Source organism: Perognathus longimembris, chromosome 11 (assembly GCF_023159225.1).
Source record: "Perognathus longimembris pacificus isolate PPM17 chromosome 11, ASM2315922v1, whole genome shotgun sequence".
In the NCBI taxonomy this organism is placed as follows: domain Eukaryota; kingdom Metazoa; phylum Chordata; class Mammalia; order Rodentia; family Heteromyidae; genus Perognathus; species Perognathus longimembris.
The window spans coordinates 39719738-39736069 of record NC_063171.1 but is presented as its reverse complement, the minus strand read 5'-3'; the positions used below and the strand labels follow the sequence as shown (position 1 = coordinate 39736069).

The following is a 16332-nucleotide window of genomic DNA, read 5'->3' as shown; positions in this document are numbered from 1 at the left end:
CTTTCACTCCCGCTCTTTTCTCCCCAAACCGCGTGGTCGGAGTGGAAAGGAGAACTACAGTTCCCAGGGTGCCTTGCAAGCCCCTAAAGAACTACAATTCCCAGCGCCCACCCTCGCGCAAAGGCGGGGCTGAGTCAGGCCCGGGACTACACTTCCCAGGGCCAGGACGGGCTGTCCCGACCGGCCGGCGGAGCTCCGGTGATCTGGGCCCACACACCCGGGGCGAGGATCCGCAGGAATGCTGCGTCCCAAGGCTTTGACTCAGGTGTTAAGCCAAGCCAATACTGGAGGAGTCCAAAGCACCCTGTGAGTGTGCGCCCAGAGCCGGAGCGGCGGCCTGTGGGAGGCTGGGGGAAGGATCGCCCCGCCGGGAGGAGGCCCCCGAGCCGGGCCGCAGCGGAGGGAACCGGTCGTGAGAGGCCCTCTCGGAAAGGGAAGTCCGCGTGCCGGTGCTTGGGGTACTCTCTTGCTTCCTGGAAGCAGGAGCTGGGATAGGAGCCCTGGCCGTTCACTCCTCCCTCTGACTGTGCCGCTTGCTGCGTCCACCCGCCCCTCGCTAGGCTGCTGAATAACGAGGGATCCTTGCTGGCCTACTCCGGTTACGGGGACACCGATGCCCGGGTCACCGCAGCCATCGCCAGTAACATCTGGGCCGCCTATGATCGGAATGGAAACCAAGCGTTTAATGAAGACAATCTCAAGTTCATCCTCATGGACTGCATGGTATGGAAAAGGGAGCCAGACTTCCTCTGCTCCCCAGGGGGGATAACCAAGGGGCAAACCCCGATCTCATCTTGGATAGTTGGAGGGGTAGGGACGGGATCACCTGAAGATTACCAAGAAGTGGTCAGCAAGCAACGTTTGTAATAGGCAGGACCCTGTGTGCATCAATTGGTGGTGAGGAAGGAGCCCTAGATCAAGGTCTAAGGGGGTCTCATTCTAACCATCCATTTGTCAGGTGTGAACAAACACTTGGGTAAGTCACTTAACCTTCCTGAGCTTCCTTACCTCATCTCCAAAGAAGAAACAATTATTTCTCATTCCTCATTACCCTTAAAGAATGTGGTAAAAATTAAATGAAAAAAAAATAGAAGTGAGGTTCAAACACAGAGTTGTCATCTCACTTTTTACTGATTCACAGAGCCGTGGCAGTTTCTAGACTCCAATCCAGTGCCTTCAGCTTTACAAAGAAAGAAAATGATCAGAAAGGGAAAGTGGGTCAGGCATTGGCAGCTCACACCTGTAATCCTAGCTACTCAGGAGGCTGAGATCATGGTTAGCTAGCCCCATCAGAGTCTGTGAGACTCTTAACTCCAATTAGCTACCAGAAAGTAAAGCTGGAATTGGAGCTGTGGCTCAAGTGGTAGAGCTGTAGCCTTGAGCAAAAGAAGCTCAGTACTGAGCCCACGCCCCAAGTTCTGCCCTAGGACCAGCACAAAACAAACAACCAGGGCTGAGGATATGGCCTAGTGGCAAGAGTGCTTACCTCACATACATGAGGCCCTGGGTTCAATTCCCCAGTTCCACATATACAGAAAATGGCCAGAAGTGACGCTGTGGCTCAAGTGGCAGAGTGCTAGCTAGCCTCGAGCAAAAAGAAGCCAGGGACAATACTCAGGCACTGAGTCCAAGCCCCAGACTGGCACAAAAAAAAACAACCAAAAACAACCAGGAAGTACAACGAAGAAAACAACAAACAGTACAAGGAATGTATCCAACGCTTAATGTATGAAACTGTAACCTCTCTGTACATCACTTTGACAATAAATACGAGAGAAAAAAAAACACAACAAAACAAGGAAGGAAGTGATTGAAAATGGCTTCAGAGTCTGAGAGACACTCACCAAAAAACTGACATTTTATCTAAGATCTGAAGGAAAGTGGAGGATATGCCCACTTTCTAGAGAAAGTACATTTGAGATAGAACAAATGCAAAGGCCCTGGGGCAGCTAATAAAAAAAAAAAATGTTAGTCTGACTGATGTCTTAAGAATGTGGGAGGGTAGAAGGTGATGAGACCTGAGAGGCATGGAATGTCTAGTTCCCAGCACTCAGTAAATATCTAAGGAATGTGAACAGCACCAAATTGAATGGCCATAAGGCTGAGCTCTCCCGGGAAGAATGGCTCCAGTAACTCAGGATGCTAACTCTTTCCCATTCTTTGTTCAACCGATACCATTTTGGTTCAACAAAAAATACCTACTAAGTAGCTAGCCTGGACTGGTACAACAGAACAGTAGCTTCAAATGTTTTCGACAACCTAGTCATACACATTTTTAGTTAAATCCTAGTGTGTTACATACATATATACATGTATGTGTACAGTCAAAAGTTTCACGGAACAGTATTTTCCTTACAACATACAATAATGCACTTCATTCATTTACTATTGGTCCTGGGGCTTGAACTGAGGGCCTGAGTTCTCTCCCTGAGATTTTGTGCTCAAGGCTGGTGCTCTGTCACTTGAGCTACACAGCACCACTTCCATCTTTTTTTTTGGTTGGTCCTAGAGCTTGAACTTTGAACCTGTCCCTGAGCTCTTCAGCTCAAGGCTAGTGTTCTCCCACTTTGAGCCACAGCGCCACTTCCCATTTTCTGGTGGTTAATTGGAGGTAAGTGTCTCAAGTACTTTCCTGCCCAGGCTGGCTTTGAACCGAGATCCTCGATTGCAGCCTTTTGAGTAGGATTACAGGCTTGAGCCACCGACCGGCACCTGGCAACTTCCAGCTTTTTTGGTTCTTAATTGGAGATGAAAGTCTCATGGACTCTCTTGCTGGCTTTGAACTGCAGTTCTGTTTTCAGCCTCCTGTGTAGGATTATAGGCATGAGCTGGTACCCAGCTTACTTTAAATGCTGATGAAACCTCTTAATTAATTTGCAGTCTTTAAAAAAATAATACCATAAGGAAAGTAAAGAAATAAGTTGGGACACTGCCCTCAAGCCCTGTCATTGTAGGACAAATCCACAATTACATTAGGACAACTCTTGGCAGATACAAAACTTTTGTGTATATTAGCACCACTGATAAGTAGCATGCATTAGAGCTTACAGAAGAAACTGAATTTCTGGGAGGCTGAATTTCCCAGGGTAAAACTTGGTTAGAAGGTGGCTTTGTCAAGGATAAAACACAGTCTCAACCTTATGTCCGGGTCTTGTTTGGTTTTGGTTTTGTTGCCAGTCCTGGAGCTTGGACTCAAGGCCTGAGCACTGTCCCTGGCTTCTTTTTGCTCAAGGCTAGCACTCTGCCACTTGAGCCACAGTGTCACTTCCGGTTTTTTCTGTTTATGTGGTGCTGAGGAATCGAACCCAGGGCTTCATGTATATGAGGCGAGCACTTTACCACTAGGCCATATTCCTAGCCCCTTATGTCTGGGTCTGTGGCCAAAGCTTCCCATACCTCCTGTATTCCCAGACTGTCGAAGGAAGATTCAGTGTCTTAGGGCCAGAGAAGGCCCTGGGGAAGGAGGGGACTAAGAGTGTTGAGCAGAGCTTCCCATTGTGTCGTATCACCCCCACCAGGAAGGCCGTGTAGCCATCACCCGAGTGGCCAACCTTCTGCTGTGCATGTATGCCAAGGAGACGGTGGGCTTCGGAATGCTTAAAGCCAAGGTATGTATGTGCCCATCCCCCCAGCCTTTATGCTCCATCACCAGGTCAATTTTTCCTTAAGTTGTCCCTCCAATCCACGTCTGGGGGTAGTGGCTTGCTCAGGGTGATGTGGGAGGCAGATGTGTGGGAGGCCAAATGTGACTTGATTTGTGCTCTCCTTTTGCAGGCCCAGGCCTTGGTGCAATACTTGGAGGAGCCCCTCACCCAAGTAGCAGCATCATAATGGTGTTGGTGGACGCTGAGGTCGGAGAAGAGAGATGAACATTTGGCGGGGCAGGGTCCCTCAGAAAAAACTTGCTGGACTGTAGGGGTTAGGGGAGAGTTTTGTTTCACCCAAAATAAATTTCAACTCCTGCCTGGTGTATTGACTGGTGTATTGACTGTTTCTTTCCTTTCTTTTTTTTCTTTTTTTTTTTTTTCCAGTCCTGGGGCTTGAACTCAGGGCCTGAGCACTGTCCCTGGCTTCTTTTTGCTCAAGGTAGCTAGCATTCTGCCACTTGAGCCACAGTGCCACTTCTGGCTTTTTTCTATATATGTGGTGCTGGGGAGTTGAACCCAGGGCCTCATGTATAAAAGGCAAGCACTCTTGCCACTAGGCCATATCCCCAGCCCTGTTTCTTTCCTTTCTTCTTTATTTCTTTGCTTTAGTGGGTAGGTGTTTTTTTTTTGTTTGTTTTTTTTAATTTGTTTTTCCTGCTAGCCCTGGGGCTTGGACTCAGGACCTGAGCACTGACTGTTCCTGGCTTCTTTTTGCTCAAGGCTATCTCTACTACTTGAGCCACAGCGCCACTTCCAGCCTTTTCTATTTATATGGTGCTGAGGAATCAAACCCAGGCTTCAAGAGGCTTCACAAACTGGGGCTTCACGCCAGCAAGGCAAGCACTCTACCACTAAGCCTTATTCCCAACCCTTTGTTTTGTTCTTTGTTTTAAACTTTTCTTTTTTTGCTTGAGGCTGGATCTCACTATATATCACAGGCTAGCCTTGAACTCACTATCCTTCCTCGGCCTCCAGAGTGCTGGGAATACAGGCATGTTGATACATACCACATCTGAGTTAAACCTTGCCTGGATAAGAGGAATCAGAGGATATGGGATGGGGTGGCGATGGCTCAAAGGATTCTTCCTATTCACTATACCATCACTTCCCAGACCTAGTTTTTCATGACAGTGCGGCTTCAGCTCCCTTGTTCTTGTTTTTTTATTTTTTTGCCAGTCCTGGGGCTTGAACTCAGGGCCTGGGCACTGTCCCTGAGCTTCTTTGGCTCAAGGCTAGCACTCTACCACTTGAGCCACAGTGCCATTTCCAACTTTTTGTTATGTTGTGCTGAGGGATGGAACCCAGGGCTTCATGCATGCTAGGCAAGCACTCCACCACTAAGCCACATTCCCAGCCTCCCTTGTTCTTTACAGTGACATGACCCCCTACCTAGCACCTGCCACTCACCTGTTTGGCAAAACCTTGTGAGTGGGCTGGGACTATGGCTTAGTGGTTACAGTGCTTGCCTTTCATACATGAAGCCCTGGGTTCAATTCCTCAGCACCACATATATAGAAAAAGCCAGAAGTGGCACTGTGGCTCAAGTGGTAGAGTGCTAGCCTTGAGCAAAAAGAAGCCAGGGACAGTGCTCAGGCCCTGAGTCCAAGCTCCAGGACTGGCAAAAAAAATAAACTCTGGGGGTGGGGATATGGCCTAGTAGCAAGAGTGCTTGCCTCATATACATGAGGCCCTGGGTTCGATTCCCCAGCACCACATATACAGAAAACCGCCAGAAGTGGCGCTGTGGCTCAAGTGGCAGAGTGCTAGCCTTGAGCAAAAGGAGGCCAGGGACAGTGCTCAGGCCCTGAGTCTAAGGCCTAGAACTGGCCAAAAAAAAAAAAAAAAAAAATTCACCTTCGGAGTACGCTCAAAGAGCAAAGTCTGGTCCTATTGAAGATGGTACATCTTGTAAACTTTTCTCCTTTCTCCTCTCAGGCATTCATAAATAAAGTTATCCAGACCCTCTATGGATCCTTTTTTCCCTCACCAGGGATTGAACTCAGCCTCTCTCTTGTTAGCCAAGTACTCTATCACTTTAGACATGCTGCTAAGCCTTTATTTTGTTTTTGAGATAGAGTCTCAAAAATGTAACAGCTGTGATCCTCCTACCTCCACCTCCCCAGTGCTAGGATTATTCACTGTTTCCCCATGCCCTACTCTCTAAGAAATCTTGAAGGGCTGGGAATGTAACCTAGTGGTAGAGTGCTTGCCTTGAAGGCATGAAGCCTTGGGTTTGATTCCTCAACACCACATACTCAGAAAAAGCTGGAAGTGGTGATGTGGCTCAATTGGTAGAGTGCTAGCCTTGAGCAAAAGGAAGCGAGGGACAGTGCCCAGGCCCTGAGTTCAAGCCCCAGGACTGGCAAAAAAAAAAAAAAAAGAAAAAGAAAAAGAAAAGGAAATCTTGAAGCCCATTAGCAATAAGAACCCTTTGCTATGGAGGCCTCAGATCCTGGAAAAAGAGTAGACAAACCCCAGAAGTCCTTTCAAGGGCTTTATCTCTAGATCCTGCCCCTGTACTCACCCCAGCTGGCTCTTTCTGACCCATGCCTCCCCATGCCCAGTGTCCTTAGAGCAGGCTTGTGTAGGGAGCTGATAGCCCTTAGCCTCACGGTGGAGAAAAAGATCCCTGCCAGCTGGGTAGTCTCAGCTCCACCCAGGATGAGAATGCTGCCCATCCCAGGCCCTGGGCTGTCAGGGAGGGGCAGAACCTGCTTGTGGCCACAGAGCTGCTCCCAAAGCTTTTGTATTGCAGCAGGGCCGCGGGCATCAGCCCCTACCCCCTGCCCCAGCACCTTTCTCGGGTGGCTCCCATCTTTACTATAACACTCTTAACCGAGCCGCTGAAGGAAAAGCAAGAAGTCAAATGGGTTTTTACTTCCCAAGGGGCACTGGTTGGAACCCCACCCTCACTCACCACAGGTTCTAGAAGCCAAGCATGGCACACTCAGGCCTCGGTGGGCTCTCTCCAAAGGTTCAGTCCCGCTCCCACTAGGTTCCCCAATGTTACCCCTTGGAACTAGAGCCCAGGCTCGTAGCAGACACCCAACCTGTCTAACCTGTGTGACGTCATCATCTCTCCACCCACCTGGGCCCCAGGTCCCCAGCCGCTTGCTCTTCCTGTTCTCCGCCGGCTTCCGTCCTCTCAGCTTCCATACAGCACCACCACCTGCCAGAACTGAAACTCCCCAGGACCTGCTGGGGCTCACATTGGCTTTCAATCCCTCTCGCTGGCCCCCAATGAGAGAAAAGGTGGGTGCAGGTCTCTTAAGAGCTGAGGGTTAAGGGCATTGAACTAACACCCAAACTTGTGCCCTCTGCCCCCCTCTTCCCCCCCCTCCCACAAAGATACCTGCACCCTCCATGCGGAGCCAAGATGGGGAATGGAATCGAGGAAGATTATAACTTTGTCTTCAAAGGTAAGTTGGGGATCCCCTAAGAGAGAGGAAGCCTGAGAAACCTGAAAGAGAAAAGGGCAAGAGAGGACCCAATCTCCTTCTTGCTTTTTAATCTCTTATCAGTACCCCCCTAGGACTGACCATTCACTCCCTTAAGAAAAGTAGCTACAGGGAGGGAGGGAAGAGTGGAGGGAGGACAGTTACGGGGCAAAAGTCCTAGAGTTGCTCTACTGTTGTAAATAAAATGCTGATCATGCTGATCATTCCTTTCTATTTGGTGTTAAACTAATTTGCCTTGTTGCTAGTAGAGGCTCAAATCCCTGGAAATAGCCACTGCAGTATAAGAGATGGAGGTCAGACTTGAGAAAGGACTTCCATTCTTGGTAGAGGGGAAAGAAACAGATTTAAGAGAGAGAGAGAGAGAGAGAGAGAGAGAGAGAGAGAGAGAGAAAAGATTCATCTTTACATCTTTGCAACCTCTTTGCGCAACTACTTAAAAATAATTAAGTCTTTCTGAGCGGGTGTACAGGAAAGGAGAGACCTATCCAATATCAGACATAAGGAAGATGTTAGGAAGATGTAATGAATTTGGACCAGAATCTGACCTAGATTCTTGTCTGCCCATCCCGTCCCTTGGGTCAGAGATATCAGGCACTGGGTTCAACATGGTTCCTGAAAGTGGGCATGTATCCTTCCTGCTTCTTTATCTCAGCCCTGTGTTTGATTCTCTGTGGGTCTCGGAGCCAAGCCACACACCTGCTTGAGGTCTGGGCAGACTGGTAGGCTCTCCTTCCTCACCCCACCCTACTGCCTGTCCCAGCCACAGCCTCACCCTCAGCGAAGCTGGCGAACCTGTACTCCTAGCTTTTCCCTTGATAGGGGAGGCAGGGTAAAGGTTGGCAGTAGTCTGGGGTGATAATACTACTTGCTGCTGCTTATTTGAGCTCTTACTAAGTACCATTAACATAGTACCCCACAAATATTTTGGGGGGGTATTTTTTGTGCTGGTCCTGGGACTTGAACTCAGGGCCTGGGCACTGTCCCTGAGCTTTTTGTTGTTGTTGTTGTTGTTCAAGCCTAGCACTCTACCACTTGAGTCACAGCTCCACTTTCTGCGTTCTGGTGATTCATTGGCAATAAGAATCTCACAGACTTTCTTGCCTGGGCTGGCTTTAAAACCTGGATCTTGGGCTGGGAATATGGCCTAGTGGCAAGAGTGCTTGCCTCCCATACATGAAGCCCTGGGTTCGATTCCCCAGCCAGCACCACATATACAGAAAGCAGCCAGAAGTGGCGCTGTGGCTCAAGTGGCAGAGTGCTAGCCTTGAGCACAAAGAAGCCAGGGACAGTGCTCAGGCCCTGAGTCCAAGCCCCAGGACTGGCAAAAATAAATAAATAAAATAAAATAAAATAAAACCTGGATCTTCAGATCTCTGTCTCCTGAATAGCTAGGATTACAGGTGTGAGCCACCAGTGCTGGAAAAAAAAATTTTTTTGTTTGTTTTTCAGATAGTTTGACCATGTAGCCCAGGTTGGCCTTGAACTTTCTTTCCCTTTCTTTCTTTCTTTCTTTCTTTTCTTTGCCATTCCGGGGCGTAACATGGTGACCAAGTGCCAGTTCAGATCTTAGCTCTGCTGCTTACACGTTAGTGGAGGTGGGGGGGTCTCTAAGTTCAATGTCAATTATGTAAAATAAGAGGGAGAAAACAAGATTGCAGAGAGGGAGAATATAACTGCAACATAGGCTCCCCAACGCCTGTGCTAAAAGCTGGGTGTGTGAGGGTGGTAGGGAAGATCTGGGGCGGCGCGGGACTGTCTAGGACAGGTGTGACTGAGTGATGTGGGAGGCAAGTTGGGAGCTGTCCCTGTAAGTGAGGCAGGTAGAGCAAGTCCTTCCTTGAAGGTGGATCTGAACAGTTTACCAGACTAGCTGTGTTATCTTGAGTTAGTCATTGGACCTCCTTCGTGCCTCCGGTGTCTATAAAAACAATAATAGTGGTATTTACCTCCAGACTTTGTTGGGAGGATTGAATGGGTTAATATGAGTAACGTTTTAAAGATGATACCTAACCCTTAGTAAGCACTCAATAAATGCTAACAATTGGAATTTATCTTCATTTTACAGATGAGGAAATTAAAGCTTAGAAAGTAAGTAGTTGACAAAAAGCCACAAAGCCAGTAGTAGTTAAACCTGTCAGTCTGACTCCCAAAGCCCTTGCCCTGAACAACCTGATGACAGGTCAGGAAGCCCTTCCACTGAGAGGAATGAGGTGGGGAAGAGATTCCTAGTAGAACAAGAAGCAGGACAAACCTACACACACACACACACACACACACACACACACCTTTTAAAAAAAATTTTGTCTTTTTCACAGTACTGGGGTTTGAACTCAGAGATGATTTAGGAACTATTTATATATTTATGCTGGTACTGGGATTATATGGATAGCACTTACACTTTTCTTTTTAAAATGTTGGAATTTCAGCTCAAATTCAAGGCCTGGACACTATCCATCAGCGTGTGTGTGTGTGTGTGTGTGTGTGTGTGTGTGTGTGTGTGTGTTTGCCATTCCTGTGACTTGAACTCTGTGCCTTGGTGCTGTTCCTAAGCTTCTTTTGCTCAAAGCTAGCACTCTGCCCTTTGAGCTCCACCTCCACCCTCAGCTTTTTGGTGGTTAATTGGCCATAAGAGTTGTGTAGTTTTGTCTGTCGGGGCTGATTCTGAACCTTGATTCTCAGCTCTCAGCATCCGGAGTAGCTGAGATTATAGGCATAGGCCACCAGCACCAGGTAGGCTCTAGAGGGTTTTTGTGTATGTGTGTGTGTTTTAACTCAGGGCCTGGGCACTTTCCCTGAGCTCTATTGCTCAAGGCACTGTACCACTTTGAGCCACAGCTGTACTTAATTGGAGATAAGAATCTCATAGACTTTCCTTCCTGGGCTGGCTTTGAACTTAGATCATTGGATCTCAGCCTCCTGAGTAGCTAGGATTACAGACATGAACCACCAGTGCCTGTCTGGCTTTAGTTATTTTTTCTGATAGTCTCATGTTTTTTTTTTGCTGGGCTAGGCTCTGCTTATGATCTTCCTACCTTCACCTTCCCAGTAGCTGATATTACTAATATCCCATATATACTACTACTCATGAATCTAGGCTACTTCCAGCTTTTCTTGCCCTACAAAAACGAGGAATTTAAAAAATTGACAGAGGACTTTCTCATCTATATAAACAAGGAAACTGAAACCCAGAAAAGGTGAACCTTTTAATTCAAGCAACTCGTTAAAACCAGGGACCAGGGGCTGGGAATATGGCCTAGTGGCAAGAGTGCTTGCCTCGTATACATGAAGCCCTGGGTTCGATTCCCCAGCACCACATATATGGAAAATGGCCAGATGTGGCGCTGTGGCTCAAGTGGCAGAGTGCTAGCCTTGAGCACAGAGAGGCCAGGGACAGTGCTCAGGCCCTGAGTCCAAGCCCAGGACAGGCAAAAAAAAAAAAAAAAAAAAAAAAAGACAAAACCAGGGACCAGAGCCCAAAATATGTGATTCCCAATAGTTAGATGCCATTCTGTCAATCCAGAACTATCATGGGTGGCCTCCTCTAATTCTGGTTCTCAGATCAGTGCAGTATAATGTGTAAATTATGCTTATAGCAGCCTCCTGTGCTCACCCAGAGGGGAAATGGCTGAGCCCTACGCACACCAGCCTAAAGGGTCTACACCTCTAGTGGATCCTCATTCTTTTTTTTTTTTTTTTCCCAGTCCTGGGCCTTGGACTCAGGGCCTGAGCACTGTCCCTGGCTTCTTTTTTGCTCAAGACTAGCACTCTGCAACTTGAGCCACAGCACCACTTCTGGCCATTTTCTATATATGTGGTGCTGGGGAATAAAACCCAGGGCTTCATGTATACAAGGCAAACACTCTTGCCACTAGGCCATATTCCCAGCCCCTGGATCCTCATTCTTGTAAACCCAAGAGGCACTTGTTGGCCACCAACAATCAGACAAATGCACCCTTCCATATCCTGGGCAGTATCTCATTTACTTCTTACCATAGCCCACTAAGTAATACTTCCCAATTTTCTTTCTTTCTTTCTTTTTTGCCAGTCCTGGGGCTTGAACTCAGGGCCTGAGCACTGTCCCTGGCTTCTTTTTGCTCCAGGCTAGTACTCTGCCACTTGAGCCACAGAGCCACTTCTGCTCTTTCTTTTTTTTTTTTTGCCAGTCCTGGGCCTTGGACTCAGGGCCTGAGCACTGTCCCTGGCTTCTTCCCGCTCAAGGCTAGCACTCTGCCACTTGAGCCACAGCGCCGCTTCTGGCCGTTTTCTGTATATGTGGTGCTGGGGAATCGAACCTAGGGCCTCGTGTATCTGAGGCAGGCACTCTTGCCACTAGGCCATATCCCCAGCCACCACTTCTGCTCTTTCTATATATGTGGTGCTGAGGAATTGAACCCATGGCTTCATGTATGTGAGGCAAGCACTTTACCACTAGGCCATAGTCCCAGCCCCGACTTCCCAATTTTCATATGAAAAATACGTAGCTTGCTGAAGGGCACATTGCTAGTCCAACACCTTATCTCATGCTTTTATTTATGTACCTTACTGTACCTTTATGTACCTTTACTGTACCTTACTGACAATTGGATCCTAACTTTTACACACACACACACACACACACACACTTCCTCTCATCCTTAGAAGACTCGTCTAGGGCTGGGGATATGGCCTAGTGGCAAGAGTGCTTGCCTCATATGAAAATGTCCAGAAGTGGTCCTGTGGCTCAAGTGTCAGAGTGCTAGCCTTGAGCAAGAAGAAGCCAGGGACAGTGCTCAGGCCCTGAGTCCAAGCCCCAGGACTGGCAAAAAAAAAAAAAAAAAGAAGGCTCGTCTATGTGGAGGCTGAGATCTGAGGATGAAGATTTGAAGCCAGCTCAGGCAGATGATCCTAAAGCCAGAATTGCAGGTGTGGCTCAAATGAGTAGCAGCCGTGAGTTAAAAAGCTAAGGGACAGCACCTAGGCCCTGTACCCATGTCTCTATCCCTGTGTTCTCACCTCTTTTCTATTTGAATACACATATCAAACCCTTCCCCCACCTGACACACACACACTCTCTCTGCTCTCTCTCTTTCTCTCTCTCTCTCTCACACACACACAGAATTCTCATCCTCCCTAGCCCAGATCTTCTACCATTTCTGTCCATTTTCACACTCCTGTCACCTCTCCACATAACACCCAGACACCCCCACCCCCAACTTCTCTGTCACCACCAACTAAAGCTGGTTCTGCATCCCTGTTTCAGCAGAGCAGGCCTGTAATCCTTACAGACCCTTTGTTTCTTTTATACTCCTGGCCCTTTGTCCTCCAGGGCAGATGCATTATGTATCCAGAGTCTCTGCCAGGAGAGCTGGGTCCCTCCTCAGTTTTCTGAGCTTAGTTCCCTTTTCTGTTGAAAAGCCTTCTAAGCTCAGGTGGGCTTGGAGCCACTGTACTGGTGTGCTCAGTCTATCTCTCCACTCCTTCAGTGGTGCTGATCGGTGAGTCAGGCGTGGGCAAGACCAATCTGTTGTCCCGATTCACTCGCAATGAGTTCAGCCACGACAGTCGCACCACCATCGGAGTTGAGTTCTCTACCCGCACCATAATGCTGGGCACCGCTGCAGTCAAGGCACAGATCTGGGACACAGCTGGCCTGGAGCGATATCGAGCCATCACCTCTGCGTGAGCCTGGGCCTGGGGGGCTGGTTGGTTGTGGGAGCCCTGGGAAGTCAGGGTGAGGGAAGAGGAGGGGGAAACAGGGACTCAGTGGTATGCTCCCTGGGAGAGATCACTGGAGCACAAGTGCTGTGAGCAGCAGAGACAGGATATAACAAGACTAACTGGTAGGACTAAAACAAGAATCATTGCTACTCTTTACTAAGCCTTTGCCATGTGCCTGGGAAGATACAAATCACTTTCTACTTGGCACGCATAGTATAGAAGTAAGGCGTTGTAATAAATCCCTGTTTAATTACAAGCAAGGTAAAATCTAGGTGGAGCTGGGATGGGGCAGGCTGTGTGGATTGAGAGCGCCCCCTGAGTTCAGCAAGGTGCTCTGCACCTGGTAACATTCATCAAAGGCCAAGGGCTGGATTCAGAGTGTGCATTTCATAAAGTCTCAGAGGACACAAGAAGTGTAGGCCTCCTGAAATGACATCCAAAGTGTCTCCTGGTCAGTTTCACATGTGTGCACGATGGTCTCTGTATACATGTGTGATGGGGACAGATAGGACTTTCTGAGGAGCAAGAAGCAGAGGCTACCGTTACACTCACAAGGGCCATATTCCCTTAACACCTTCTCACTTGACCTCTTACAAGCATACCACCAGTCTAATCATGATGGAAGAAGTCTGGCTACTGGCAAGAATGTCTTGGCGGTCAAGTCAGGTACTAGTCCTAGAAAGATGGTCACAGGAGAAAAGAGGGCACTGGATTGAGGAGAGATCTCAGAGGTGTAGCATCCAGGAGGCACATTTAGCCCGAGCAGAAATGGATATTGGTGGGGAGTGGGGACTAAAGTTGGGACATAAGACAAAAGAAGCAAAGGGGCTTAGAGGAGCTGGTGAGAGACTAGGTGCAGAGAAGTAAATCTTGGGGGGCCCAAGACCAGTGTTCCTGGATTGCACAGGAGCCCGAGCTCCCCAGCCAGATTGGGTATCCCTGGCTTTCCACCCCCCCCTTTTCTTTTCTTTTTATCTACTAATCATTGATATACTCTGACTCAGGCATTTTGATGACTTTGCTCTGAGGCTGAACCTGATACCCCTATCTTCTCTGCCCACCTATCCTACTCCCATTCAGGTACTATCGTGGAGCAGTGGGGGCCCTCCTGGTGTTCGATCTAACCAAGCACCAGACGTATGCCGTAGTAGAACGCTGGCTGAAGGAGCTCTATGACCACGCCGAGGCCACTATTGTTGTTATGCTGGTAGGGAACAAAAGTGACCTTAATCAGGCCCGGGAGGTGCCTACTGAGGAGGCCCGAATGTTTGCAGGTGAGTGCCCAGCCACACCCAGTCTGACACCTGCAAACTTGCCCATACCCAATCAGCTCCAGCCTCCCCAGAGCCTGCTCTATACCCAGCTCCCCTGTGTAGACTTCAGGTTCCGCTTGGCTATCTCCTGCCACTTTTGCCCACGGAATTCTCTGGGTATAGCAGTTATACAATATGGTGATTTGGAGAGTAAACTCCAGAGCCCAGCCTCCCACTTCCCCTTGGTGAATTCCTAGATATGGACTACAGAGCAAATTTCTTCTTCATTCCCTCTGCTTCTGGGTTTCAGTTTCCTAATGGAACCTACTCATACATAGCTTTAAGTATTAAGTGAGTTACTACAAGGTTTAACACTTAGTATGTAGTAAACATTAAGTGAATGTTTATTATTATTAATTACCTTTGACCCCTCAATTAATGGTGTTTCCCTTCTTGGCAGAAAACAATGGGCTACTATTCCTGGAAACTTCAGCCCTGGACTCCACCAATGTTGAGCTGGCCTTTGAGACTGTCCTCAAAGGTTAGAGCCTGCCTCCATTTGGCAACCCCTTCCATCCCTAGGGTCAGAGGCATAATAGACACCTAATCCCAGCTGACTGCTCACTACACCTTTCCCTGTGGGCCCCCAGAGTCCTTCTCAGAGCCACCACTACTTTGGCACAGTGCTCTGCACTTGGTAACATTCATCTAACTACAAATGCCAAGGGATAGACCCCAAGTATTCATTTTGTAAAGTCTTGGAGAGCCTTTATAAACCCTTAGCTCCTCCCACCCTGGTGAACAACTGGAAGACCGTATTTCCCAAAGGGCTGAGTCTTAGTTCCTTCTCCTCCCAGGTAAGTAGAAAGGACCCAGATGCTGAAATTCCACTTCTTTCCAGTAGAAACTCCTGCCACTGGGACCACTTCTAGTGCTTGGAAAGGGCATGAAGCATATATGTAGAGGTGGGACATGGGTGCTAAACCTTCTGACCTGATGACTGCCTTCTACCCTCTCAGAGATTTTTGCGAAGGTGTCCAAGCAGAGGCAGAATAGCAGCCGGACCAATGCTATTGCCCTGGGCAGTGCCCAGCCTGGCCAGGAGCCTGTCCCTGGGGAGAAAAAGGCCTGTTGCATCAGCCTCTGATCTTTGCCATGGTCAACCCTGTTCCTGGAACCTTCTGGTCCCCTCCCACCCCCAGCCAATACAGGACATTTTCCTGACCTTTAGTTCCCTGATCACAGAGACTCAGAGCCCTAGGGTCTTCATGTCCCACCACACCCATCTATCATCTGTCCACCCCTTCGAATAAAGCTGTTTTGTACCCATGCCTAGCCATCCTGCTGCCTCCCGTCTGTTCCTCCTCTTCTGTCTCTGCCACCCCTCACCCCTCCAACTTTGGTTCCTCCTCCTCCTCGTTCCAGATCCCCTTCTCCCCCTCCCTGTCCTCCCTACCGTATCCATTGCCCCCCTAGGGCCACCTGCCTCTGGAGTTCTGTGGTCTGGGGACAGTGCCAAGGGGGCGGAGGTGCCCATCCTTCCCTCTGCCAATCCCCAGGGCAGGTGGGGGAGGGAGGACTCCATGGAGGGAGGGGAGGGGTATCTGGAAGGCAAGACAAAGGAAACCATCGGCAGGCACCATCTGGTGCCCGAAGCTCTGGTGCCAAGAACTGAGGTCACTCCAATGCTGGGGCAAGAGAAAACTGGGGAACAAGCGACGGGGAAGAGCTGGGACCAGCCTTGTAGTACACTGGGGACCTCCAGCTAGTCCACTTCCTCTTGCTTTTGGGAGGGCAGTGTTAGTTTTGAACTTAGGGCTTCACACTTGCTAGGCAGGCAGGCAGGCGCTCTACCGCCTACCTACCCTAGTCCTCATCTAGTCCTACCGCCTACCACACCCTAGTCCTCATCTAGTCTCTAGTCTTTGTCCTGTCTTCAACAGGGATAGATTGATCCTGTGGTTTCCCCTGTGCTGAAGAGAGGGTGAGAGGTAACAATGCATTTCCAAGGAAAAGAAGGAAATATATGGGGAGGAAAAATAGGATTGCGGAGGGTGCTGGTGGATCCTGCCTGTAATCCTAGCTATTCAGGAAACTAGACCTGTGGATTGCAGTTCAAGGCCATCCCGAGCAGAAAAGGAGACTCTTTACCTCCAGTTAATCACAGGAAAAGCAGGAAGTGGTGCTGTGGCTCAAGTGGTAGGGCACTATCCTTGAGCAAAAAGGAGCTCAGGGACAGTGCCTAAACCCAGAGTTCAAGCCCCAGGATGAGGGGAA

General features: G+C 48.8%; 2 protein-coding genes across 2 annotated transcripts; both read left to right on the top strand.

The window, feature by feature from the left end:
- The first annotated feature begins 152 nt into the window (after window positions 1–152).
- Lamtor2 (late endosomal/lysosomal adaptor, MAPK and MTOR activator 2) lies at window positions 153–3972 on the top strand. Its single transcript, XM_048357434.1, has 4 exons — window positions 153–306; window positions 561–723; window positions 3519–3608; window positions 3775–3972. The coding sequence occupies exons 1-4, from the start codon at window positions 239–241 to the stop codon at window positions 3829–3831; spliced, it is 378 nt and encodes a 125-aa protein (XP_048213391.1). The 5' UTR covers window positions 153–238; the 3' UTR covers window positions 3832–3972.
- Window positions 3973–6787: 2815 nt separating this feature from the next.
- On the top strand, window positions 6788–15385 carry Rab25 (RAB25, member RAS oncogene family). Its single transcript, XM_048357433.1, has 5 exons — window positions 6788–7066; window positions 12568–12763; window positions 13883–14076; window positions 14516–14596; window positions 15075–15385. Exons 1-5 carry the CDS (start codon window positions 7024–7026, stop codon window positions 15200–15202), a joined length of 642 nt encoding a protein of 213 aa, XP_048213390.1. The 5' UTR covers window positions 6788–7023; the 3' UTR covers window positions 15203–15385.
- The last annotated feature ends 947 nt before the right edge of the window (window positions 15386–16332 follow it).

Bases quoted from the DNA above. Each gene is read 5' to 3' on its own strand.
- Lamtor2 (XM_048357434.1), top strand. From the start codon at position 239: ATGCTGCGTCCCAAGGCTTTGACTCAGGTGTTAAGCCAAGCCAATACT. The intron at 307-560 runs GTGAGTGTGCGC...GCCCCTCGCTAG, and splicing joins GGAGGAGTCCAAAGCACCCT to GCTGCTGAATAACGAGGGAT. The intron at 3,609-3,774 runs GTATGTATGTGC...CTCCTTTTGCAG, and splicing joins TCGGAATGCTTAAAGCCAAG to GCCCAGGCCTTGGTGCAATA.
- Rab25 (XM_048357433.1), top strand. From the start codon at position 7,024: ATGGGGAATGGAATCGAGGAAGATTATAACTTTGTCTTCAAAG. The intron at 7,067-12,567 runs GTAAGTTGGGGA...CCACTCCTTCAG, and splicing joins TTATAACTTTGTCTTCAAAG to TGGTGCTGATCGGTGAGTCA. The intron at 12,764-13,882 runs GTGAGCCTGGGC...ACTCCCATTCAG, and splicing joins TATCGAGCCATCACCTCTGC to GTACTATCGTGGAGCAGTGG.